At 37.8% G+C, this 26,584-nt stretch overlaps 2 protein-coding genes across 3 annotated transcripts; one reads left to right on the top strand and one right to left on the bottom strand.

Annotated features, from left to right (window-relative positions):
- The first annotated feature begins 159 nt into the window (after window positions 1–159).
- Window positions 160–24,070, top strand: LOC107596121 (unconventional myosin-Ic-like). Of its 2 annotated transcripts, none has more exons than XM_016286753.1 (32): window positions 160–437; window positions 11,386–11,544; window positions 13,424–13,539; window positions 13,932–14,130; window positions 14,207–14,287; window positions 14,510–14,692; window positions 14,827–14,925; window positions 15,009–15,122; window positions 15,985–16,056; window positions 16,192–16,311; window positions 16,489–16,571; window positions 16,767–16,872; window positions 17,516–17,596; window positions 17,687–17,778; window positions 17,890–17,984; window positions 18,073–18,119; window positions 18,187–18,267; window positions 18,356–18,461; window positions 18,597–18,714; window positions 18,789–18,902; window positions 19,468–19,544; window positions 19,694–19,762; window positions 19,850–19,934; window positions 20,038–20,197; window positions 20,707–20,790; window positions 20,873–20,966; window positions 21,063–21,121; window positions 21,665–21,800; window positions 22,039–22,109; window positions 22,184–22,281; window positions 23,117–23,216; window positions 23,426–24,070. In XM_016286753.1, exons 2-32 carry the CDS (start codon window positions 11,419–11,421, stop codon window positions 23,444–23,446), a joined length of 3,087 nt encoding a protein of 1,028 aa, XP_016142239.1. In that variant the 5' UTR covers window positions 160–437; window positions 11,386–11,418; the 3' UTR covers window positions 23,447–24,070. The 2 variants fall into 2 exon arrangements, with proteins under 2 accessions (XP_016142239.1, XP_016142238.1); XM_016286752.1 differs by lacking the exon at window positions 160–437 and adding an exon at window positions 5,816–6,382.
- An 812-nt stretch (window positions 24,071–24,882) lies between these two features.
- On the bottom strand, window positions 24,883–26,584 carry LOC107596189 (uncharacterized). Its single transcript, XM_016286870.1, has 4 exons — window positions 26,420–26,584; window positions 26,193–26,294; window positions 25,899–26,114; window positions 24,883–25,301 (listed from the first exon to the last, which is right to left on the bottom strand). Exons 1-4 carry the CDS (start codon window positions 26,582–26,584, stop codon window positions 24,909–24,911), a joined length of 876 nt encoding a protein of 291 aa, XP_016142356.1. The 3' UTR covers window positions 24,883–24,908.

Genomic DNA, 26,584 nt, shown 5'->3' with positions numbered 1-26,584 from the left:
TTCCCCTCTACGTATTAACGGAACGTTTTAGTCCTTTGAATGTTCTGGGGCGCAACAGGGGCTGGACTGAAAATGGGAAAACAATTATTTTGTGGGATGTGTGCGACCCTCGGCACTTTCCCATTGTTTTAACCGCTCATCTGCGGGACAGGAATTCCAGAACGGCTCCCGCCCACCGGTCACGCTAGTCGTGGTCATGGAATATTTAGATTGCTTATGAACAAATTGTCTCTGTTTGTCTTATTCTATTTTCTATTGAGTCAGTATGTGCTCGCGCCACAGGTGGGCTGTGCTCTCTACACTTGTCTACAGGAATGATATGTGATGCCCGTGAAGCCTCACTGAAGCGAAGCGGACCGAACCTGCACAGCGCGAGCGTGACCTTTAGGTGGACCTGAGGCTGTTGTGCTTTTGAAACCAGATCGGAAAACTTACAGGTAAGACAAATGGCTCCTAAATGTATCAATCTTTCCAGCTCATCTAGAGACTTTAGTTTTGCATGCTCCCTGAATTCGACGAATTCTCCCCTTTAACAAAATGTAGTTAGACGGCTGTCAGTTTGAGTCTCAACCGTGTCTCGCGCTCCATGCGGCCCGTTAGCTTTCTCTTCTTTCTAAACGTCTTGTGGTATAAGTAATTAGGAGTAAACAGTAATTACAACTTTATTTAATTAGGTTCAATTATGTTTCACCAAACCTATAGAATCGCATTAATTTAAGGCAACCCCAAACTTTTTTGAAGTGTGAATTACACGATTTTATGTCCTCATAAAAGAAGAAAAAGCATATAGCTTGTTGTGCTCAAATGGCTCTTCTTCAAGAATGTTTAATTAACGTCATGAAAAAAGAAAAGAAAATCCTAATAATGTACTATACAAACTCAAATGTCAAAAAGCAGAATGATATAACGTTACACCTCCTGTAATGTGTATGGGTGCTTCTTCACCTTTAGGCATTTTTATGTTGTAGAGATTTGGTTTCAATCAAATTTCACTTTTTCACCCATTAAAGCTGCCTTGCAAACTTATTTTGCTTCATATCTCAAAATGGATTGCATGTATAGATTTATAGTGAAATAACCATAAACCATTTTGATAGTTGTCATGTAGAAATGATTTATATATATTTTTTTCAAACATTATGACTGTATGATCTAAGTTGTGGCATCTCATTTCCACTACCGTAAACAATTTTACCTGCATATTCTTTTTCCAAAGTATAGCATCAGTGAAGAGAATGTATTTAGGATACAAAAAATGCTAGTTTTGACACTAGCCTGAGTCGGCTATTTTATTATAAAGATGTATAAAAGGTAATTTCACCACAGAATTTACAAAAAAACAATACATCATTTGAAATGTGGTGAAAGTGACATTGTGGTGGAACCCAGAAAAAAAGTGACAGAAATCTCTTGTGCATGTCCACTGTTAAAACATTTTAGTTGTCAAATTAAATGAACTAGTGAGAATGTGAAGTGTTTTAACTGCTTTGTCTAGAATTGTCTAAAAGTCCACAAACATGCGCATTGTCGAAGAAACACCTATAGCACCTATTTTTTAATAACCTTTTTTTTTCTTTTTTTTTTTTTAGATAAACCGAATATGAAAAGCATTTTCATCAGTTATTTACATTTTAATTTACACACAGTTTACATTGCTTAAAGCACTGATGTACAGTCTCATAAAAAAAGGTACAAAAGCTGTCGCTAGGTTGTTACCCTTTTAAAAGCTGCTAATATTTACCATTTAGGTACTGGTATGTACACTTTGGGTACTAATGAGTACTTTCAAGGTACTGATATGCACCCATTGGTGTAAAAATGGTATGTACTTTTTGAAAGGGTACTGCCCCAGTGACAGCTTTTGTTCCTGTTTTTCTGGGAGTGTACTTCATTACCCCTAGACAACTGTTACAAAACTGTCATTTTAGATCTCAGTCTGTTTCAAAGGTTGACCTGTTGCATTATTATGTGTCTGCAGCCCAAACTAAGTGATTACATTACACAAATGTGTCCTTGTCTCAGTTTCAGTCTACTTCTCTCTTGTTTCTTTGTCTATCGTAGCTGGTCTAATGATTTTTCAGTTAACTTCAGTGCTGATTATTCCCAAATTCAGATATCATTGACGATTATTACAATGGAAACGGTAGGTATAGCAACTGTGTGTGATACTTTTTTAGTCATTTTATGACTATTATCCTGGTAATCACCGAAAGCATCTCTGAACGGGAGTTCTCATCTTGTATGTCACTCCAAGCAAAACGTATACTAGGACTAATTCCAACTGTTACATCTTCTCAGTGTGAGGCAAGGAATTGCATAGTTTGTTGAGCAAGTTCACTTCAGTGACATGTTGGTGACACCTGCAGGCAACTCTTTGCCTAATAATAAAAGCAGAACCCTATTAGCTTCATCAAAATCATACACAACACTAAAGTAAAATATATCTGTGTACTCTGAAATGTAACTTGAATATTGCATTAGAACATACCTGGGAAGTATTATTATCAATGTCCTTCTTTATAGTCAGAGAAAGCATGTTTTGCCATCAACATGCAAGGTGCTGTTTAAGGGAATGTATCACTTTTGCAACAGTGTATTTCTACATTGTTCTGTTCCAGTCAGGGCCAATGAAATTACCAGGGGCCATGTGTTCATTCCCAAGTCCCAAATTATAGCAGTTTCACTTTGGAACAGAGTGGTATGGGGTGAAATTGGCTCCATGAAACGGTTAATGCAGGGAGCCTTTGCACACAGTATCACTATAAACAAGCATTAATACTCATCCATGCATGCTGGGTCAAGTAGAAGAAAAGTAATACTGTTCTCCTGCTTTAGAGAGTACTGCTTGCAAGAATGATCTGCCATAGTGATTTGATAAATTTGACTGTTTACATTATTCAGAGGAAGGAATTCATCAAGGTGTCTCTGGGATTGAAGCTGTTCCAAACTGCACAAAGACTTGATAAAGAATCCAGCATGTTAGCTGTTTACCTTAAAGGGATTGTTTACCTAAAAATGAAAATTCTTTCATCATTTACTCACTCTCAGGTTGTTCCAAACCTGTATAACTTTATTTCTTCTGTGGGTCTCAAAATAGTCTCAGTGTTTTTCCCCCATACAATACAGTGGTCTTTTGGACCCCTCTGTCTTTCATTGTTTGAACAAAAACGGCTGAAACATTTTTCAAAATATCTTCTTTTGTATCGTACAGTTTTGGCATGACATGAAGATAAGTAAATAATAACAGAATGTTCATTTTAGGTGAACTATTCCTTTAACATGTATCTTTAATTAGCAAGGAGACAAAATAGTTTACTGGCAATTAATTAAATAAAGGTATGTCTCTTTAGAAATATCCACAAAAGTGAAACATCTCATTCTCATTCAAATTCACTGTACTTGCAATCCATTACAGCATTACTTCTGTGCGGTCTTGTGACTGAAGACAGATCCCAACCTTTGCAGCTGTTTTGTTTAGTCCGTGTTTCAGACGGTACAGTGATTCTGAACTGATTTGCACAGCAAACATACAAAGATGCCATGTCTGCTCAGAGATGCTTTCAGTTAAATGTGTAATGTTCACTTCAATGAGTGCCAGAAAATATTTGTGTTTTATGTGTGTCAGTGTGTTAGAGGTCTGTTTTTTGAGTGATAAGTGATGTGATGAAGCAGCAACAAAGGTGGTCAGTACAGGATGTTTGTACATGTGTTCTCGTATGTGTGCATGTTTGCTTTTTAATGAAAGGCCCAATTGTTGATGTAGAGAAGGGAAATGCCAAACCATACTGAAGCAAAAAACAGACAGTGGCTCTGAAGTGATCTTACAGAACACACACAAACTGTTTGTTTATGTGTGAGTTTGAAAGGGCAATGCATGAGCCTGAAGGGGGCTGGTTTGAGTTTGTCTTTATCATGTGTTCATCACCGGATCAATTATGTACTAGATGTGTGGGGGTGTGTTTATGTGTGTTTGTTGTCTACTACCATGGTCACCATGCCCATCACTGCTGTGTGTTTGCTATGTTTGATGCTGTGAATAATTTATTCAGCCCTTCAGCTGGCAATATGCATGAACAGCTCATTGGTATCCATGAGTAGTTTTGCATTTAAATTTGAATAGGAGATTATGAAAGTGCACACCCTCTGTATCCGTATTATAAGTGGCACGCTGTATTCATTAAAATCTTGTCTTCCGTTCTCCTTCCTGTTTTCCACTCACCCTATAAATATGGTTAATGAGATCGTACGTCAGTCAGGCCTCCTCTACATAAGCCACGTGTTTCCAGTTGTATGACAAATGGATGGTTTGGCTAAACACAGCCCAATATGATTTTCAAAATACAAGATGTGAATAGAGTTAGAATTCTTGAAACTTGATATTGTTTTTTTTTTGTCAGTATTTTACACTTGTAGTCTTTCTCTTGTACTGAATATCAGCAAGGTTTTAAGTTGACCGCTGGAAATCATCATAGCTGTGCTTATACTAAAGTATATACAGTACAACAGTAAGAGTGCGATAATGATTAAATATCTGAGAAAATAAAACCGTTCAATACACCAAAAAGTTAATATTAAGTATTTCAGACAAAGTTTCCCCTGTTAGGTCACATTTTTCTTCCCTTTGCCAATGGATTCCATGCAGAATTGTTTCCAGATTTAGCCTTCAGTGGTCACTGCAACTTCCATGCAGCATGATGTATGGAAATGTAATCTTTAAATTATTGACCAAATACTTATTTTCCACCATAATTTGCAAATAAATTCTTTAAAAATCCTACAATGTGATTTTCTGGATTTTTTTTTTCTACAATGTGATTTTTCTGGATTTTTTTTCTCATTTTGTCTCTCATAGTTGAGGTATACCTATGATGAAAATTACAGGCCTCTCTCATCTTTTTAAGTGGGATAACTTGCACAATTGGTGGCTGACTAAATACTTTTTTTCCCCACTGTATACACACTAAAATGTTTCATTTATAATTAATAATATATATACTGTATTGTAATGTATTTAGTTGTGATTGACAATTATTAGAAATATGTCAGAAAGAGATTTTAGTGGAAATATGAAGGCAGTAGGTGTACATAGAGTGCAATATTTTTGAAGTATATAATTGAAGTGTCCAAGTCCACTCCAGGTTTTCCTCTTCCTCTTCTCTGCCTGCTCCACTCTGATGAGAGAAACCCAAGTGATCCTAGAGTGAGAGAAAACACACACAAAATCACACAACTCTGCTTCTTCTCGCACTGCAAACAGGGAAATGTCCCAGTGCTGTTGTAATCTTGAAGCACTGCTTGTTCAGTCTAACTCTGGTAAAAAATTAGCTTTTGATAGGGTCAGATGTGTTTGCAGTGTTTCTGTGCTTCATCTGTTTGTAATTTCAAGACAGAGAGAGAAAACAGGCCAAAAAAGAGAGAGAGAGAGAGACAAATAGTTAGGCTTTTGCTGACGAATGACATTTATGCATCTGACAGCTATTCAGTGATCATTTGTTACAAATGTGCATGAGTATGTGAGGAAAGAGAGGGAGGGGCTGAAGAGGGAGAGAACGAAAGGGAGAAAAGAGAAAAAATGTTCTAAGTTTGAATCATGTGACATTTTTTTGGCCATTTTTATAGCCTATAGTCATGTTCGCATGTAGTGTCTGCAATCAGATGATGTTAGACTATTTTCCCAACTCTCTCAGTTGTTTATTTGCCTCTTACTCACACAAGTTCCATTCTGCAAGAGCTAAACCTGCAACCGCTTTTTCTCTTTCCTTCCTTTGTAAAGGGATGACTCAGCCCTGCTTTTCTTCTGTGTGCAAAGGGAAAGAGTAGGATAGCAGATAGTGGAAATAGAAACTATTGAATAAAGAGATCTATTGAAGATAGGAAAAAAGAGGGTGAGTCGGACAGAGACTGACTTAGAAAGTAAAGCATAAAGTTTGATAACAGGAATGAGAGAGAAGTTTTTAAAGTGGTCTTTTGACTAATCATCTGTGGGTGGGGCTTTGAGTGTGGGAGACTGTCAACAGTGTTTTCCCTTCATGGACTTCTAGAGCAACAGAGAAGAACAGAACGAATGCATTTGTTTTAGTTAGAGACAGAGAGAGCGAGAGAGGGAGGAAAGCTGTTTTAATATGTAAGCGTAGAGGATGGACCGTCAGCATGTGTGAATATAGATGTGTGTGCTTTAGTATATGACAGGGTAGAAGATTTTGGTGTGTGTTACATGCCGAACCGAGAGGAACTACTTTCATGCGATAAGATGCACACACAAACTTGTCAGACTCACCCTGAAGATTATTAGTGAAGAACACTAGGAGCAAGGGATTCCCTTAAAGAGAAAGAGAGAGAGAAAGAGAGAGAGAGAGGGAGAAGGATGAAGTGCCGCCGCAGGGTAAGATTTCTTGTTTTTACATCTGTCTATGTGAGTGTGTCGTGAATGCCTGTATTCCAGTTTTCAAACAGTGACATTTTATTTTGTAAAGGTGAAAATCAATGCCCCATTTAGTTTTTTCAGTGTATATATGTGCATGGTGGGTTGCAGACATGTTTTTCTGATTGTTTGAGTGATCACAGAGGTTTTGTTGTTGATTTGCCACTCCTTTATGCATAGCATGTCTTGCGGTGACACACTGCACAAGATCTCTTTCCTATGAGGCCAGCCTGCCTATCTTAGTGTCCAGCTAGAGATCACTCATATGGGCTGCAGAGTACAAAACGGCCCTTATATGGAAGAGCTGGAGACTTATAAACACAAAAGCCCAGAGAAACGGCTCAGTGCCAGATTATACAGCAAAGCTGTATTACACCTTCCTCGGGGAGTTCTCCTCGGGGAGAATTCTCTGTTAAAGGGGTCATATGATGCGATTTAAATTTTTCCTTTCTCTTTGGAGTGTTACAAGCTCTTGGTGCATAAAGAAGATCTGTAAAGTTGCAAAGACTAAAGTCTCAAATCCAAAGAGATATTCTTTATAAAAGTTAAGAGTTAACCACGCCTGCCTAAAACGGCTCGTTCTAACACGCCCCCACATGTCTACGTCACTGTGTGGGAAGATTTGCATAACGCTGCCCAAATGTTCACGTAAAGAAAGAAGGTGTAACTTTTATCTCACTGTAGTATTGTTGCCACTGCCGCCATGTCGTGAAGACGCCGTGTGTTTCGTTGTGAAAGCGAAACTACTTTGTTTGGTCTTCCAAAAGAGGACGATATCCGCTTCGTCATGCCTGGAGCTGATCTGTGCTGGTCGCTGAGGGAATACATCAACTTAGTGCTGTGGATCACCGGATCGGCTTTCACCGTGGACGAAGCGGAGTCCAGCCCGGGGTCGTCACATGTGGTTGCCGCTCCTTCGTCGAATCCGCCGGACACGCCATTCTCGACCCCGCCACCTCTGCTCACTCTAGCCTGACCTCAGCTCACGCTAAGCCGGGGCTTCCCCTCATGCTAGGCCGCCGTGTTTTTCGTTGTGAAAGCGAAACTACTTCGTTTGGTCTTCCAAAAGAGGACACGACTACAAATCAGTGGTTAAGTTGTATTTACAACACTGTTCCAGAACAGTTTAACCCAAATATCCAGATGTGTGCAGCACATTTTATGGAGGACTGTTTCCTGATCCTGGTAGAGTAGCCTACAATGCCGGCAGTTCTGACTCACAGTCTGTAAGTACGTTTTCATTTAAAGGATTTGCTACTGATGATTCAAACGTGAGTTTTGAGCTGTGTAGAGTAACACTTGTTGTTTGTCATTTCTCCAATCACAAATGCAGACAGGGTTTTATGTTTACACGGCGCGATGCAACGCAACGCGTAAAAAGACAGTATAAGTCATTATAATCAGTAATTATGTCCCCACTGGATGCAACAAATGCCTCGTTTATAATGGGTTTTAATGTTTTTGTCTCGGTGCTCCGGCTGGACACGGCATCAACAGTATGGTGAGGGGCGTAACATTTCCGTCACACGCTTGAGGTATTCGTCCAATCACAACGCACTGGATAGCTGGCCAATCAGAGCACACCTCGCTTTTCAGAACGATGAGCTTTGTAAAAATCGACGCATTTCAAAAAGGCGGGGCATAGAGGAGAAACAATAATGTACAGTATGTGGAAAATAATGTGTTTTTTTGACTTTAAACTGCATAAACACATTTCATTACACCAAATACACAAAATAATGTTCTTTTTAGCAGCATCATATGACCCCTTTAAATACATCCTCATACAGTAACTTATTATTTGAGTCACACAAGCAGCTCAATGACTTGAGAGCTCTTTTACACTTGGTATTTCTTCTCAGATGTAAAAGGGGTCTAATATGTTTTGTGATCCAGTCACTCAAACTATATTTGGAGGTAGTCAAAATGCATGTGACCACATCATATTTGTAGTGTAAATGCTAATCTGTCCTGGTATATCGTGGGCAGCAGCAAAGAACAGACTACTCAAATATCAATCAACCTTTGAGCTAAAACAATAATTTTAAATGTTGGTTATGTGTGACTGTCTAATACAGTATGTATATACAGTATATATAGAATATTTATATACAGTATTTATATACAAAAAATTCAGATCTTGAGAAAACAAAAAAAAAAACTTGAGGCCACCAGCTTCAGGACTTTGAGTATTACTCAGCTTATGGAAACAAAAGTTGCATAAACTTAACAATTAAAGTTGGTCTGTACTTTCAACAAACATAGTACAATAAAAACTCTAATTTTAATTTTACATAATCATTTTACATAATAGTGACAACTAATCACTCTAATGGTGACTTTTACAACAAAATATAATCAAAAACCCTACATAGATCTAATTCTGAATAACAAAAATGTATCATCATAAGTCCCCATGCTTTAGCCAAAAACAAATTATTTCATCAGTGAATTATCAGTGCTCATACTAAATATCCTCAAAGTTGACTATTTAATTTTTTATATATTGTTGACTTTTTCTACAGTCAATAGATAATCAGCCTCTAAAATAGCTTTATCTGACAAAATGAAAGTTGGATTTACTGAGCGATATTCACTGATGTTGTAAGTGGTCACAGGGGGCACATTTTAAATGCATGTAAACACTAGGTGTAAACAGCAATGTGTCTCGGCTGACCAATTGTGATCAAATCACCCGGAACCGATGTTAATACTAGGTGTTAACAGGCCCAGCTCCACAGGGTGGCCCGGATCATGAGCTTGGCCCTTGCAAAACTCCCTCTCCTACTAAGCTGAAGCCGAGCCTAGATGTATACAGGGCCTGAGATAAATAGAGTTGGTTGCCCTTGTCACAACAACTGCATGTAGTATAAACTAAGTTTGTGTTCAATAGTGTTTATCTAATGTTGTTTCAAAGCTGTGTTGCCAGCTTCAGCATGTTATGTATTAGTTCTTGATTAAAATATTGCTCTTTCAATATTTCTCTAATAGTCACTTCCACCCATCAGCTTTGCATCTCTGAACAAGCATATTCAGTACAATCCTGCATCAGTCTTTCCTGGAAGAAAAAGTGTTGTTCTGTGTCAGTCTATGATTGTTACATCTTCAGTTTCATTTATCTACCCCTTAACTACACATATAAAAAAGACAAAGTGTGGTTGTTCAGTTTATTTGTCAGTTACCAGTCTTATTTGACAGGTTTTTTGCCAGAACAAGCTCTAATCTGAACCATAGTCGAAAGTCTATGTCATACCAGGTCATTAATTGCTTGGCCATTGAGAGTGCAGATTAAAGTGACTAAAGAATTAAAATGACTGCTACAGTTTAAACTTTGAACAGGCTTTTATAGGTGCAGTTGGGAACTCACATAGACATTTTGGGAAATCATTTGAAATCAGTCTTTATTTTTGCAATTTTGTTTGTTGAGCACAAAATAACACATCTCATCTTTAAAATAAAATCTTTGCACATAGTTCCTAAACAAGCTTTTAAGTCAAAACCATTTCAAACTGGGCTTCAGTAGAGCTAATGAATCTTCAGTGTGCCAAATCGGCTCAAACAAGTTTTGTTAACAACACTCAAGATCAGAAACTGATGTAACTTGCCAAAAACATTAACTATAAAAAACAAATCATGATAAAAAAAACAAAACATGATTACCCTTCCATGTCCATTACATCATAAAAATAAATGTAACAGAAGTGTTCCTGTGGCTAGGTGGTAGAGCATTGCGTTAGCAGCGGAAAAGGTTGTGGGTTTGATTCCCAGGGAACACACATACTGGTAAAAAAGTATAGCCTGAATGCACTGTAAGTCTCTTTGGATAAATAATTATTATTAAGTTGTTGTTGATGGGTTCTTTTTTTGAATTTGAAGTTTTAAACTTGTTTGGTTTTATAAACATGGTCAATTTAAACACCCCAAATGGAACACAGAAAACATGAGGGGCACAATGAGAAAAGGAATACATTTTAGAGACAGATATCATTATCTGCTGAAGCTTGTTTTCGTGTGTGTGTGTACGTCTGTATCCTACTGTGTAAAAGTACATGAGAACACAAAACACACACACACAGGGTGAAGAGAACAATGGATTAAAAATGGCAAAAGGAAAGATTTAAAAGTGCAGGTGTGTGGGGAGGGGGATATCTGGTGAGTTGTTAAAATCTTGTTAGGCATTTTAGGGGACCCTTATCACTAAGTAATTGGAAAACAATATGTGGAACAACAGTGGAGCAGAGCCAAGGAAAGTGAACATCCACTCACACACAGTATTACTCCCAGCAGATTATTGTTCTAGCATGATGTTCCACAGGTGACCTTCCTGTCTCTTTCTCTCGCTCTCTTTTTCTGAACCCACTCCAAAAATACACATCCTCAAACACTTAAAGTCTTGCCAGATTTTCCACTGGATTCACATGCAGAGGTACTAGCACTAACTCTGAAAAACAGACAACTGTGTTTGTGTGTCAGGAACCAATGCCAAATATTTCCATGGCACCCTTCCTTAGTGAATTTGTACTCGCATGAATGTGTGTTGTTTGTCTTTTGTACTTTTGTAATTGATTTGTACTTTTTCTGATTATATATATATATATCTATTTATTTATTTATTTCTATATAAAATGTATATTAGTGTTATTTACTTATTAACCGTTTCAGAGGGAATCTTCAGACTTATATGTTTGCATTTTTGCAATCTGCAGAATTCTGAAAATGTTGACAAATTACTCGAAGCATTTAATAAACAACCACACAAGGGGCAGGGATGTGCAGAACTTTGTGAATGACAGGGATTCCAATTCTGTGTAAATCGGCAGAATTTTTTTCAGAATTTCTGCGGCCGCGGATTCCATGTGGGCCTGGTTGTAAGTGAACGTATTGTGGCTCTGCTGTGTGTAAGTGTTTGCATCAGTGTTCTCTTTGTGTTTATTTACTTTCTATATCACCTTGTCTCTCGATAGGAGGTTGGTGTAGAGGGGGGTGTAAGGTTAGTGATGGAGAGCGCTCTCTCGGCAAGAGATCGGGTCGGCGTCCAAGACTTCTTGCTCTTGGAGAACTACAACAGCGAAGCTGCTTTCATTGAAAACCTACGCCGCCGGTACAGAGAGGGCCTCATTTATGTAAGTCATACACAAAGACCATATTACTATATAATATAACTAGATCAAAAAGTTTGTCTAGACAAACTTTGAAGTTGGGTTGAAAAAGCGTAGCCTGAAAGTTTGAAAAAGTTTTGAAAAGTTTCTAAAGTTTGACGCTTTTCAGTTTGAAATAGTTTGAAGTTTAAAGTAGTTTTAAAGCTTAAAGTTTGAATGTTTTGAAGGCAATACAGTCTGTCAGAAAGATAGATATTGTCAGATGATAGATAGGTAGCATGTTTAAAGCATGAATTAGCACATAGCTAGAATGTTTGAACATGTTTTACCATGTTTTTAGCATGATTAACATGTTGCTAGTATGTTTCTACCATGATTAGCATGTTGTTAACATATTTGTAGCAAGTTGCTAGCATGATTAGCATGTCGCTTTTCTAGCATGATTAACATGTCGCTAGCATGTTGTTACCATGTTTTTAACATGATTGGCCTGTTGTTAGCATGTTTCTAGTATGATTAATAATAATTCATTACATTTATATAGCGCTTTTCTAGGCAATCAAAGCGCTTTACAGTGTCAGGGGGTATCTCCTCATCCACCACCAGTGTGCAGCGTCCACCTGGATGATGTGACGGCAGCCATAGTGCGCCAGAACGTCGACCAAACACCAGCTTATTGGTGGAGAGGAGACAGAGTGATGAAGCCAATCAGTAGATATGGGGATTGTTAGGAGGCCATGATGATCAGAGGCCAATGGGCAACTTTGGCCAGGATGCCGAGGTCACACCTCTACTCTTTTCGAAAGACGTCCTGGGATTTTTAATGTCCACAGAGAGTCAGGACCTCGGTTTAACGTCTCATCCGAAGGACGGTGCTTGTTGACAGTATAGTGTCCCCGTCACTACACTGGGGCGTTAGGACCCACACAGACCACAGGGTGAGCACCCCCTGCTGGCCTCACTAATACCTCTTCCAGCAGCAACCTAGTTTCCCCAGGAGGTCTCCCATCCAGGTACTGACCAGCTCAACCCTGCTTAGCTTCAGTGGGCAACCAGTCTTGGGCTACAGGGTGATATGGCTGCCGATTAGCATGTTTATAGTATGTTTCTTGCATGATTAGCATGTCCCTTGGATGTTTTTAACGTTTACCATGTCGCTAGGATGTTTTTAGCATGTTTAGCCTGTCACTAGCATGTTTCTTGTATGATTAGCATGTTGCTAGTATGTTTCTAGCATGATTAGCATGTTGGTATGATGTTTCTAATATGATTAGCCTGTCGCTAGCATGTTTCTACAGTACAGTAGCATGATTAATAGCTAACAAGTTGCTATGATGTTTCCAGCATGATTAGCATGTTACAAGCATGATTCTGGCATGATTAGCATGTTGCTGTCATGTTGCTAACAGATAGATAGATTAGAAATAGTACATAGAATGATAGAACCATATAGATAGATAGTATAGGATAGATAGATAGATAGATATAGTCAGATTATAGATAGATATATATAGTCAGATTATAGATAGATAGATTAATTGAGTTTAAATGTATCAGAAATAGTACATAGAAGGGAAGCTTGATTGATTCTCAATGCATTTCTGTGAGTTTAAGTTTGAATTTTGACAGTTGGAGTTTGAATAGTCTTGGCTCATTTGAACATTCCGTCAATGAAAGTCTATGGGATTTTTATGATTTTTAATGTTCAGTTTTATGAAAACCATAAGTCCAATCAGTTGCTGAGCTTGCCACTTGCTGAGCACAAGAGACTTCTTTCAAAAAGACTTACAAATCTTATCGATCCCAAACTCTTGAATGGTACTTTACATTAACTATGTTGTTTTCTGCTTTGATCCACCTTTCTTTCTCTCCTTCTACCACTTTATCTGTCTGTCTTCATAAGACGTATATTGGCTCAGTGCTGGTGTCAGTGAATCCTTACAGAGAGTTGGAGATTTACTCCAAACAGAACATGGAGCGACACAGAGGAGTCAATTTCTATGAGATCTCACCTCACATGTGAGTGTTAAGTGTGTGTGTGTGTGTGTTTATGTGTGTTATGGCCGTGAGAATCCCTGAGAACATTCCGCCAATTCTCTTAGTATGACTCACTTTCCTGGAGATTTTGGAGACTGGACAATGCATACAACTTTCCACTCACACATTCACACTCACGCATACACCCACACACTATACTCATTAATAAAATTGTGAAATCCTTCCCGTAGAAATGGGAAGAAAATATGAAAATACAGGAAAGAAAACTGTGCTTGTTGAAGGACTTCATAGGATTTTACCATTTTTACACATTAAGTGTTTGCACACATGAAGAAACGTTCATGGCTTTGAAACCTATAACTGTAACTGGTTTTGTTATATGTAAGTGAGTCTGTATCTGTTTGTGACTTCAGTTTTGCCCTGGCCGATAATTCATATCGTGCACTGCGGACTGAGAGACGAAATCAGTGTATTCTGATTTCGGGAGAGAGTGGTGCTGGAAAGACTGAGGCCTCCAAAAAAATACTTCAGTACTACACACACATCTGTCCCACCCGCAACAACACACACACTATCAGAGAGAGACTGTTGCAGTCCAACCCAGTACTGGAGGTGAGCACACACAAAAACACTGCAAGGGTCCTCTGTACACAGCTTGCTAAATGTCACTCTCACTCTGTCACAACAGGCTTTTGGGAATGCTAAAACTCTCCGGAATGACAATTCGAGTCGTTTTGGGAAATACATGGACATTCAGTTTGACTATAAGGTAAATGGAACACACTTCTTAGTTTAAGACCACAAACCTTTGCTTAAATCCAGCCCAAATTTACTGGTCTACATTTCAGCTGTTCACATTAGCAAAAGACTGATATATTTCATATTTCAGAAAACATTTACCCATTGTGAGATTATTGTCATAGGCTTATACACAACGCCTAAAATTTTGTGCACCATTATAAATAATTCTTTCTGATTCTGTCTTGTTCAGGGCGCTCCAATTGGAGGTCACATCCTAAACTACCTGTTAGAGAAATCCCGTGTGGCCCATCAGAACCATGGTGAGAGAAACTTCCACATCTTCTATCAGCTGCTGGAGGGTGGAGAAGAACCTCTTTTGAAGAGACTCGGTTTGGAGAAAACCAACGCACAACATTATCATTACCTGGTTAAGGTGTTTATGTTCATTGTGTCTATATGTGTCCATGAAAGAGAGCAGATTTGTCTACCATTATCAGGCCATGGCTATTGTTTGCGTGTTAGTGGTGTGTGTATGTGTTTGTATGTAACATACTCTCTCTCTGTCAGGGTAACTGTCCACGGGTGAGCTCTATCAATGATAAGAATGGTTGGAAAGTTGTGAGAAACGCTCTCACCATCATTGGCTTTAATGAGGAGGAGATACAGGTGTGCACACCCAAAACCTTTGAACATTCAAGATCGCCTGTCACAGTCAGGAAACACACTTACAAAGTCCCTCTCCTCTTTAGGAGCTGATGGAGATTGTGGCCAGTGTTTTACATCTGGGTAACATACAGTTCGGTGAAGATGAGGAGGGAGAGACACACATAACCACTGGACCCCAACTGCAATATCTGTCCCAGGTGAGCTGAGCACTCATGCTGTAAGTGAGTTAATGTCCTGTCTCAAGTGATATGTTAGTATGTGTCTGAACTTTATACCTGTTTCTGGGGAATTAGATACCTGTCTCATTAGAGTCACTTGTCTCAGGTTTGTTGTGTGCTATTTTGTGAAGAGCAGAGTGTCCTGAGGCTGTTCTCTGTTTTAAGATGTACACTTTTCAAAGCTTAATTAAAAGTGATTTATATCTCCATTTCAGATAAAGATGTCAGGTTAAACAGGGGAGACCTCGCAATTGAAATATTTTTTTCCATTATAAGTCACAGACTCCTGCAAATCTACCTACCATATTTTTGTAAAAGAAATACTTATTTGTGGCAACACTTCTGTACAGTTAATAGAATGAACATAAAGATCGGATTATAATTATAATTAAATATTATATTATAATTAAAATAATGTAATTATTTTTTATAAGTTTAACCTTTTTCTAAAATAATATGAAACAAGACTTGTGTCTTGAACTAGATACTTTAATGAAATAATGGTCATCACACATTTTAAAGATCCAATTTCTCCATTCATTCATACAAGTTTAACTTAACTAGTGTTACAATTGCTCCTGATCTTACAGACATGATGAAATCTCGTATGGCATGTACCAGCTAGAATGACAGCATCTGTCTGAAACCTGTCTGAATAAAAAGGCAACATTACAAATTCCCCCAAAAGATTTTATATCCCAAAGTATATTTGTTGAAAGTGTTTTGTTTGTTTGAAAAAGCTGAAAGGATCACACCGTTGTTTAGTGTTACAATTGTCCACCTGATGTCCTGCACACATACATAGATGCAGAGAATGTGCCTTATTTTTTTCTGTCAACAGCTGCTGGGTGTGGACTGGTCAGTCCTGCAAGAAGCTCTTACTCACAAGAAAATTGTTGCCAAAGGGGAGGAGGTAATATCACAATATCTCTCTGTCTGTTCTGTCTTGCTTTCAGATTTCAACACACTTGATCTTTGCTTATATTCTCATGCATTCTGTCTATTAGTAGATGAACAAACAGTTATTTGTGTGTGTGTTTGATTTCAGATGATCAGTCCCTTGAGTTTAGAACAGGCTCTCTCTGCTCGGGACTCTTTGGCCAAAGCCATATATGGTCGTGCCTTTACCTGGCTTGTCCAGAAGTTAAACCGATCATTGGCCTTTAAGGTGTGTTTCTACTTTCTGTCGATGAGGACTGTGCCCCTGCTTTACTTAAGTGGGCTTATTTGTCTGAATGTCATCACGCATTTATGAACTGGAGCTTATTGTGCTTTTTTCGGTTCTGATGTGCCCTCTAATGGAGTGATTATAAAGATTACCATATTTTTTTGTTTGTTTTTACAGGATGAGGTCTACTACTCCAGCAAATGTTCTTCAATTATTGGTTTGCTGGACATATATGGATTTGAGGTCTTTCAACACAACAGGTTCGTTTGACTCACTCTCTCGCTCTTTGACTGTCGAAACTTAGCTGAAGAAATGGTAAAATATAAATAGTTTATTTGCATCATTAAAAACATGACATTAAAGAAAATATGAAAATAAAATTACATTAAGATATGCAAATAGAAGTAAGGAATTATTAATAAGGGCATTCATCTCTTTCTTTTTTCTGTCTATAGTTTTGAGCAGTTCTGCATTAATTACTGCAATGAAAAACTGCAGCAGCTTTTTATTGAGCTCACACTGAAAAGTGAGCAGGAGGAGTATGAGGCGGAGGGGATCGTGGTGAGTGTGTGGAATAAAAATAAGACAAAAATCAGTGCATGAGTGAGAAACTTTTGTATCTAAGTTCACCTACGTTGAAAATATTTCCATTAATACATTTCTAAAACATTTCCATTAATAACGGAACTTTTATTATTAAAAAAAATTAAAATTCTGTCATCATTGGGTGAACTATCCCTTAAATTAAGTGCCGAGGAGAGCCCTCTATTATGAACAGCAAAACCCTCTGTTTAGACTTATGTACTTGTATTAGACTTATTTGTATATAAAAAGGACACATTCATCTGATCAAAAGTAACAATAAAGATATTTCTACCAAAAAATTAAGCAGCACGAATGTTTTCAACATTGATAACGTTAAGAAATGTTTCTTGAGGACCAAATCAGCATATTAGGATGATTTCTGAAGGATCATGTGACACTGAAGACTGGAGTAATGCTGCTGAAAATTCAGCTTCGCCATCACAGGAATAAATTACATGATAATATAAATTTAAATAGAAAAACAATATTTTAAATGAAGTTTTTGCTGTTTTTTCGGATCAAATAAATCCATCCTTGGTGTGCAGACAGACTGCTCACATTTCTTTCTTTCATTTTTGTTGTATTTGTGTAAAAATTGCATTCCTTGTGTTTTGGCCAGTGGGAGAGAGTGGAATATTTCAACAACAAAATCATCTGTGACCTGGTGGAGGAGAAACATAAAGGCATCATTGCCGTTCTGGTCTGTCTGTGTGTTATTCCTTCTAAATATGAGGATTGTATGTTCATCCAAATTGAACTGAAATCAACTAATCTAATTGATTGTAATCAGGATGAGGAGTGCTTGAGACGAGGAGATGCCAGTGACATCACCTTCCTGGAGAAGTTGGAGGACACACTGAGTGGCCATGCCCATTTTGTCACGTAGGACCACTGGCATACTCTCTGTGTCTCCATTGTTGAAGCAGCATGACTGATGTCTAAGATATTACTGGGATTTTGTCTGGTATCTGATTTGTCCATTTTATGTTCCAGTCATAAAATGGCCAACGGGAAGATCCGCAAGGCAATTGGGCGAGAGGAATTTAGACTTGTTCATTATGCTGGAGAGGTTAACTACAACGTCAGTGGTGAGGAGAGAACATCCCTTCATCCATCTGTCCACCATAATTAATTTTTTTGGTGCTGTGATTGTAGTTTTTATCCATCTATTTTCAGGGTTTCTGGACAAAAATAATGATCTGCTGTACAGACACCTGAAGGAGGTACAGTGTGTTTACTACAAGGTTTGTGAAAAATATATGTTTCTAAACCCACTGTATCTCATTGCAGGTGCTGTGTCAGTCGGGGAATCACATTGTCAGTCAGTGTTTCCATGCAGATGAGTTGATGGACCAGAGAAGACCAGAGACGGTTAGATGAACATAAACACACACTCACACATACAGACACATACTGTAGATAAACATAAAAAGAAATGAAGCTTGTTGTCTCTGCTCAGGCTGCCACACAGTTCAAGCTCAGTTTAGCTAAACTGATGGAGATTCTGATGTCTAAGGAACCATCGTATGTCCGCTGCATAAAACCCAATGACGCTAAACAGCCTGGTAAAAGCATATGTGTGTTGTATTGATAGACCAATAAATTGCACACACCAACTAATGTGCTTGTATTTCCCTGTTTTGATGTTACTGACATTGAGCGTGCTGTTCTCCCTCCTTCCTCTTCCTCTGCTTCTTCAGGTAAATTTGATGAGGTTTTGGTCAGGCATCAGGTGAAGTATTTGGGTTTGATGGAGAATCTGAGAGTAAGGAGAGCTGGATTTGCATACCGACGGAACTATGAGGTGTTCTTAGAGAGGTCGGTCTCTCAGACACATTGATTTTTCATGCAACCAGTGTTTCTGTTAACAGACGGCCGTTTTGTTTGCACAGGTATAAGTCTCTGTGTCCAGACACCTGGCCAAACTGGCGTGGTAAACTCCCGGAGGGGGTCGCCACTCTGGTCAAGCACCTCAACTACAAACCTGAAGAATACAAACTGGGCAGGTAAGGGGTAAAAAGATAAAAGATTTTTAATGTTTTTGAGTCTCTTATGCTCACTAAGGATGAACTTTTAAAAAACAGTAATATTGTAAAATATTATGACAACTTAAAATAACTATTTTCTATTTTAAAATATTTTAAAATGTAATTTATTCTTGTGGTGGTAAAGCTGAATTTTCAGCAGCCATGATCCAGTCTTCACATGATCCTTCAGAAATCATTTGAATATGCTGACTGATGCTCAAGAAACATTTCTTATTATTATCAATGTTGAAAACATTTGTGCTGCTTAATATTTTTGTGGAAACAGTGATACATTTTTTCATTATTCCTTGATGAATAGAAAATTCAAAAGATCAGCATTCATTTGAAATATGAATATTTTATAACATCACGATTCCTCATTTTTGATCAATTTAATGCATCTGTAATTTTTGTCCCTGAAAATAGTGACAAAAATCAAAAGGGGTCAGGAGATCCTCTTTTTCTGGCTCTGGGACAGCAGTGGAAGAGCTGGGATGATAATGATTGAATTTAAAAAATGTATCTTGGTTTGTTTTCTGTTTAGGTGCAAAATCTTTATCCGCTTCCCAAGGACTCTGTTTGTGGCTGAGGATGCACTTGAGGCCAAGAAACAAACCATCGGTAAAACTGTGATGATGATAATGATAATGTTCCTTCACTGCAATCACTTACTTGTAAAGTTGAGATCATTTGCTTTTGCCGAAAAATCTCCTTTGCTGAGTGTTATTATGATATAATGAATAAATTTACAGTATTGAATTGTTTTTAAGCTGTCACTCTGCAGACATCTTGGCGGGGCTACAGGGAGCGAGCCAAGTACCACCAGATCCGACATGCAGGTAACCTTGACAAATAGCCTAAACACAGACAGACAGGCATAGCAAAGGAAGGCAACAGCCAGTCTGCTTGTCTCTTTCATCTTGCAGTAATTGTTATCCAGTCATGGTGGAGAGGAGTCAAAGGGCGAAGGAAAGCCATGCATCGTAGACAAGCAGCTGACACTATACGCAAGTATGAGAGTTTTTGTATCATGTAGGTGAACGAGTTACATTGGTTGTGTCATTGATTTCGTCCTTCCTTAATCATTGATTTTGTCCTTGCTTTAATTCCACAGGTTCATCAAAGGCTTCATCCTGCGCAATGAGCCTCGTTGCCCTGACAATGCGTACTTCTTGGACCATGTGAGATTCTCCTTCTTGATGAAAGTGAAACGAAATCTGCCAAAAAGTGTGCTTGACAAGAGCTGGCCAAGACCGCCACCCTCACTCACTGAGGTATGATAATAATATATGGTAAAGGTATGATAAGGTATGATACTAAATTGAACCACTGAGCTCTGTTTGGTCAGACCAACTGGAGATTGAACAAATCAGTGTTTTGAGGATGTAGTTGTGGTTACACTAATGTTCAAAATGAATCCTTTTACTATTCAGCAAGGATGCGTTAAATATATGTATTTGAACTAAACATAAAACAAACCAAAAAACATAATTTTTTCAACATTGATAATAATGAGATGTTTCTTGCGCACCAAATCAGGATATTAGAATGATTTCTGAAGGATCATGTGACACTGAAGACTGGAGTAATGGTGCTGAAAATTTTAAATTTTAAATACTCTAATATATTTTAAATACATTTGAAAATATATTAGAATACAAACAGTTATTTTATATTATAATTATATAACAGACTGTATAAAAGACTTCTTTCAAAAACATTTTTAAAAATCCCCCCAAAATTCTGAATGGTAGTGTATGTACAACTTTGTTTTCCCCTGCAGGCATCTGAGCACCTTCACAGGATGTGCATTCACAACCTGGTCAATGACTACTGCAGGAGAATCCAGCCAGAGTGGAAGAAGCAGGTACTGCATTCATACATACAAACACACACACACACACACACACATACATGGATAAACATAACTCATTTCATACTGTCTGCAGTTGGAACAGAAGGTTGTAGCCAGTGCGATCTTTAGGGGCCAGAAGGACTGCTACCCTCGAAGTGTTCCCAAACTCTTTGTAGCCACCAGGCTAGGTAATATTCACACACACACATGAAAAATGTCTTTGCTGAAAAACACACATACATACACAAACAAATACAGAAACTGACACATTTTTATTACCACAGAAGCTGAAGAGATCAATCTCAAAGTGCTGCAAACTCTTGGGAATGACAACAAGGTGAAGGTAAATGTGTTTTTATACATTTGTGTGAAAATAAAGCTGAGTGTTTGTGTGTACTCCATCGAAATGTACTATGCAGTGACCATTAAAAACATAGTGAAGTCCTTAGTCACTTCTAGGGCCCACTGGGAAGTTTGTAATGCTAATTTGTTTGGTAACAAGGTTCCATTGTAGTGTTCATTAAAGTCCACAATGAATGAGGTTAAGTTGAAGTTTGTTTATTCATTTTGAATGTTACAATATTTGAAATAAACTGATGTAACCTACAATATAAACTGCAAATGAAAAAAGATCTAAAGATCACATGCTTCCAGCAGAACAAGCCATCTCAACACCTGAGGCTTCATCCTGTTGTTTCTCCTGTAGAGGGCGCACACAGACTCCAGAAAAAAAAAAACATTAGACAATATGGACAAAAAAATAAAATAAAAAGTATAAATGGCTCCTGCAGATCCACCTTGCCACAAAACAATGGCCAGTATTTATCATTTTTATGTTAATATTAGATGGGTTGCGAATATTATTGTATATTCTTTTATTTTTCAGTATGGTGTAGCGGTCACTAAGTACGATCGCCATGGTTTCCGCGCTCGTATGCGTCAGCTGCTGTTGACCACTTCATCTGCTGTGCTGGTCCAGGAAGCAAAAATCAAACAACGTATCGACTACGGCACATTGCTGGGTAATGTTACTGTAATAAAGCTCTCTCCATTGTTGCCTAACAATACTGTACTACAACCAAGCTTATTAAAGTTTCATACTCCTGTTTTTCACCGTATCTAATTCTTGGGTAATCATACTCTTCCCTAGTACTCAACCCATAAATTCTCATCAGTGACACACAACCAGTGCTCCATTAATCTCTTTCTGGGTAACACTTTACACAATACTATACAATCTTGGTTTGTTTCTTTTTGTAGGTATCTCTCTTAGTTCCCTCAGTGATGGATTCTTTGTTTTGCATATTCCCTCCACTGACAGTAAGCAGAAGGTGAGAGAAGCACTGTTATGATTTGTGATTGTATTGGTTGTGCAGTTGTTTCACTTTGACCTTCTGACCTTTAGGGTGACCTGGTGCTGCAATGCGATCATGTGATTGAGGCTGTCACCAAGCTGGCCATCATGGCAGACAAGATACACAATGTCAACATCAGCCAGGACAGGTGTGTGCGCGTGTGTGCGTGTGTGTGCAGCGCACACACAGAGGCAAATCCAGTAATAGACCTGTAATAGTGTTTGGGAGTGGTGGTGATGTTCTCTAGAAAAGCATGAGCACCGTCCCTGCATACATCTTACTTCATTTCTCTGACGATCTGAAATTTTCTTGATGTATTGAAAGTTGCATTCTTTGTGGGTTTTCAATCCAGGATCCCTTGAATAGCAAAATTCTGTCTACATCACCAAGTCTTGTGCTAATTTTTTTAATACACTACCATTCAAAAGTTTGGGGTTAGTAAGATTTTCTTTTTTAAATAAATAAATTAATACTTTATTCAGCAAGGGTACATTAAATTGATGAGAAGTGACAGTAAAGAATTTATAATGTTACAAAGGATTTTTATATAAAATAAATACTTTTTACTTTCTATTAATCATAGAATCATAAAAAATTAAATAATGGTTTCCACACAAATATTAAGTAGCACAACACACTAATGTAGCACAATAATGAATGTTTTTGGGCAATAAATCATCATATTAGAATGATTTCTGAAGGATCATATGACACTGAGACTGTAGTAGTGGCTTTTCCATCATAGGATCAAAGTTACATTACTGTGTCTTTGAACAAATAAATGCAGCCTTGGTGAGCATAAGAGGCTTCTCAAAAACACTGGAAACAATCGTACCAGCCACAAACTTTTGAACAGAAGTGTGTATATTTTTATCTTTGTGTTGTCATTGTATTTGTATTTAATTTTAGTTTAGTTTACAGCATGTATATGTACAGTATATGCATGTTTACAGTTTTCAATCTGATGATGCTTTACTCTCCAGTATCAGGTTTGCCATAGCGAGGGGAAAGGAGGGAGTGATAGATTTCACCAGTGGTTCGGACCTGCGAGTTGTCAAGACCAAGAATGGACACTTGTCTGTGGTGAGAATCACACATTTACTGATAAAGAAATACAGGGCTGAAGAATGCAGTGGTTTTGGTTAGAAGGGTAGAGAAACAAAAATGTTTATAAGAGTTTGGCAGGAAAAAAAGGATTTAAGGAGGAGAGTTCAGAGGGGTTAAAATAAAATTGATTATTTTGCAAATGTTGTTTTCAAGTAAACATGATTACCCTGGTCTCTCTTTTCCAGACCACCCCACGAATCTCATGAACAGCCAATGACAGCTCACCAGCAGCAGACAGATCATTTCATAGGAGTGGTTTAGCCAATCACTACACAGAGCCAGACTACCCTTTTATGATTCATTTCAGTCTCACTCCAAAAGCATGTTAGCAAGTGTATGTTAAAGGACATTTGCAATCTTTTTTTTCTGATTACTGAATTTAGATTATGCTTTAATGAAGATTTTTAATTAAATGAGTTCATTTTGTATTTTCTCTCATCTGACCAATTAAATTAATCTTAGTTTTTTCAGTTATGTTAATAATTCAAGCTTTACTATGCAGATATACTACAGAGTATTTTAAGAGTTCTTATTAACTAGATGATCTTTTAAAATTTAAATACAAAAGCATAGTGCTTTACAAATAACACCAGTACTTATCAACGCAATGTTTTATAACTCAATTGTTACTGAATAATTTGGAAAAAAAAAAAGATTAAATGCATTATATTTAATGTGTTATTTTTGGTTTGCTTTGTTAAATCTCTAAGACTTCAGAAAGATGCAAAAAAAATCCTGCTTTTTCAGGTGTTTTGAAACGGAGATCAGTCACATGTCTGCATCAAGTGTTCAGTATGACTTCACTTACCATCTGTTGTATGCAAAAAAAAAAACACACACAAATACACATGCACTACAAGTGATTCTTAGTCATTTTATTCAGTACATATACTGAAGTACATATGCATTTATTTATGAACAATAAATATTGTATGAAAAATATTTGGCACGTATTTCACATAAATAAAATAAATAATTTAATAAATAAGACAAGGTGGAAAGTACAGGGGAATGAAAACAAAAAGGGGATGTAAAATTAATCTCATTCTGACCTCTGATTCGCTGATTATCAGTGGAGGAGGGAAGTGGGGTGTTTGGGGAATTTCGATCTTCCAGAATGGCTGACTAACCCTTTCTTTGTTTCAGTTAAATTGTCCAATGTAAACAAAATAATTTGCTGTTTGTTACGTGCTTACCCTTCAAACAGAGCCATATACATTCAAGTAATAATTTTATTAACTAAAATTACTTTGTGGTCAAATAACACTGCTTGGCAATTTCATAACGTACAATAGCTGCCTGCTGATGTGCTCACCCCCCTGAGACTTATCCAACACGTGGAAAATGCTCCAAATACTTAAATATAAAATACAGAAATGCAGTTTAAAAAAAAAAAAGTCTTCACACATTAAGGCAAATATCTGTTCAGTTACTTGTAAACAAACAGTAAATAAAAAACTAGTAATTATTTTCATAAATAAAATAATTACTGAGCAAGGTAAACAGAAACTGTGACATGAAAATGTTTAAGGATATGAATGTTAGTGTATTCAATTATGTATTTCCTTGGTTTTGTTTTATAATTCAATCCTGTGTAATACTTGTGCAGTACTTGTTTTTTTTCTTCTTCTTTTCCCCCAGCTTTGTTGATTTGCTTATGCATGTTTGTCAGTGTTTAGCTTGGAGCACAGCATAATCTCGTGACAATCTGCTCAAGTACCGTTCCAGATCTCTCAGTATCACATACCCTCTCAGATGCTGAATCCAACGGGACGTCTCTGCTGTTGTTGTCTGCTGGGTATCCACAGATAGCTGGCTTCCCGTGAAAATAGAGGCTGCTGATGCCTGGGTGGGTTGTTGGAGGCTGACAGAGGTCTCCTCCATTGTTGAAGTAGAGGAGTGTGTGGAACTGTGAGGATTATTCATCTGAGTTGGGGTCTGGAGTACAGTGGTGCTCTCTGTGGAATGATGCATGCTGGGAATCGGATTGGAAGATGAAGTTGAGTGTAGGGTATGGAGAAGTGGGGACCTTGTGGATGCAGTGACCCTCAGACTGTTTAACTGCAGATAGACAGAGAGAAAGCATTAGTAATCTGCATGATTAAACATCATTTAATCTGTCAGCATGTTGTTTTTGTTCCAAAACGCTAGATTTTCTTGGTAACACACTTAGTGGAGTTTATATATATATATACATATATATATAATTCATATCTGACACGTGGCTGAATCCCTGGCTTTAGAACATTACATAATTATTGTAATATTCTAATAATATTAGTAATATTCTAATGTAATATTAATATTTAGAAGTATTACAAAAAATTGAATAAAGAAGTGGACTTTATATAGCCAACCAGTTAAAAAATTATCACACAGAGATCACAAGACAGACCAGACAAATATGACTAAACACTAGGCTACATTCCAAAGTCTTTAATGTTAGTATTCTTAGATTTAAATAGATCACAAATAGTTTCTATATACCCTAAAAAAATCCCCTTGGGATTTTTGTAGATATTCTGGTAAGAGCCCCCTTGTTTTGCAACTTAAAGAGGGGTCATGATGCGTTGCTCAGGGGAGTTGTGACATTGTGTCACCGAATTACCTACTGTGGGCTGGGAAGTTATTACGTATCTAACAAGTGTGCACTTGTACCTGAGAGTTGACTTGTTTCATTAAGTCCCGCAGATCTATTTGCAGACTAACAAAACTTTGGCACAAGTTGGGCTGAGGCTTTCCTCGTTTGCCTCTTCTCTGCTCTCTTCTTTCTTTCGTCGCATCCCTCTCTCTCTCCAGCTGCAGCCGTTGACCTTCCAGGTGAGTCCAGAAGGTTTGGAGGTTGTGAGAGGCCAAATGCAAACGCTCATTGTCCTGACCAATACAAATACTATTAGAAAATATTGTCATGCAGTAAAATAACTAAATACGAGCTAAAGATATGCTCCGCACCTGCATGTGTAGCCAGGTCTGATAAGTCACAGTGACCGCTGGAAGTGTGCTCAACATCAGCTCTCTGTATTCAAACAGCTCGTCACCAAACAGCTGCTGTTTCTGTGAAAACACCGCATTGTATTAACATTTAGATACAAACTGGATAATAATATAATGTTACAATACTAATAATATTGTCGTTAATATGTTACGGTTTCTATGCAAACAGTGTTTCGTTATCTTACGTAGCGAGACAGCACTTGTTGGACACGTGCGCGAATAGCGCGAGTGAGGCGCAGAGAATTGGAGAAGGACAGCGCTCCCCTGCGGCCAAGAGGGGAGGAGGAGACTGTAGACACCATACAGATGAGGATGAGGATGCAAAGAGGAGTCAGACACCACCGAGACAT

The sequence above is a fragment of the Sinocyclocheilus grahami genome, unplaced genomic scaffold (assembly GCF_001515645.1).
Source record: "Sinocyclocheilus grahami isolate Dianchi unplaced genomic scaffold, SAMN03320097.WGS_v1.1 scaffold215.1, whole genome shotgun sequence".
In the NCBI taxonomy this organism is placed as follows: domain Eukaryota; kingdom Metazoa; phylum Chordata; class Actinopteri; order Cypriniformes; family Cyprinidae; genus Sinocyclocheilus; species Sinocyclocheilus grahami.
This window is presented reverse-complemented; position numbering and strand designations above follow the sequence as displayed.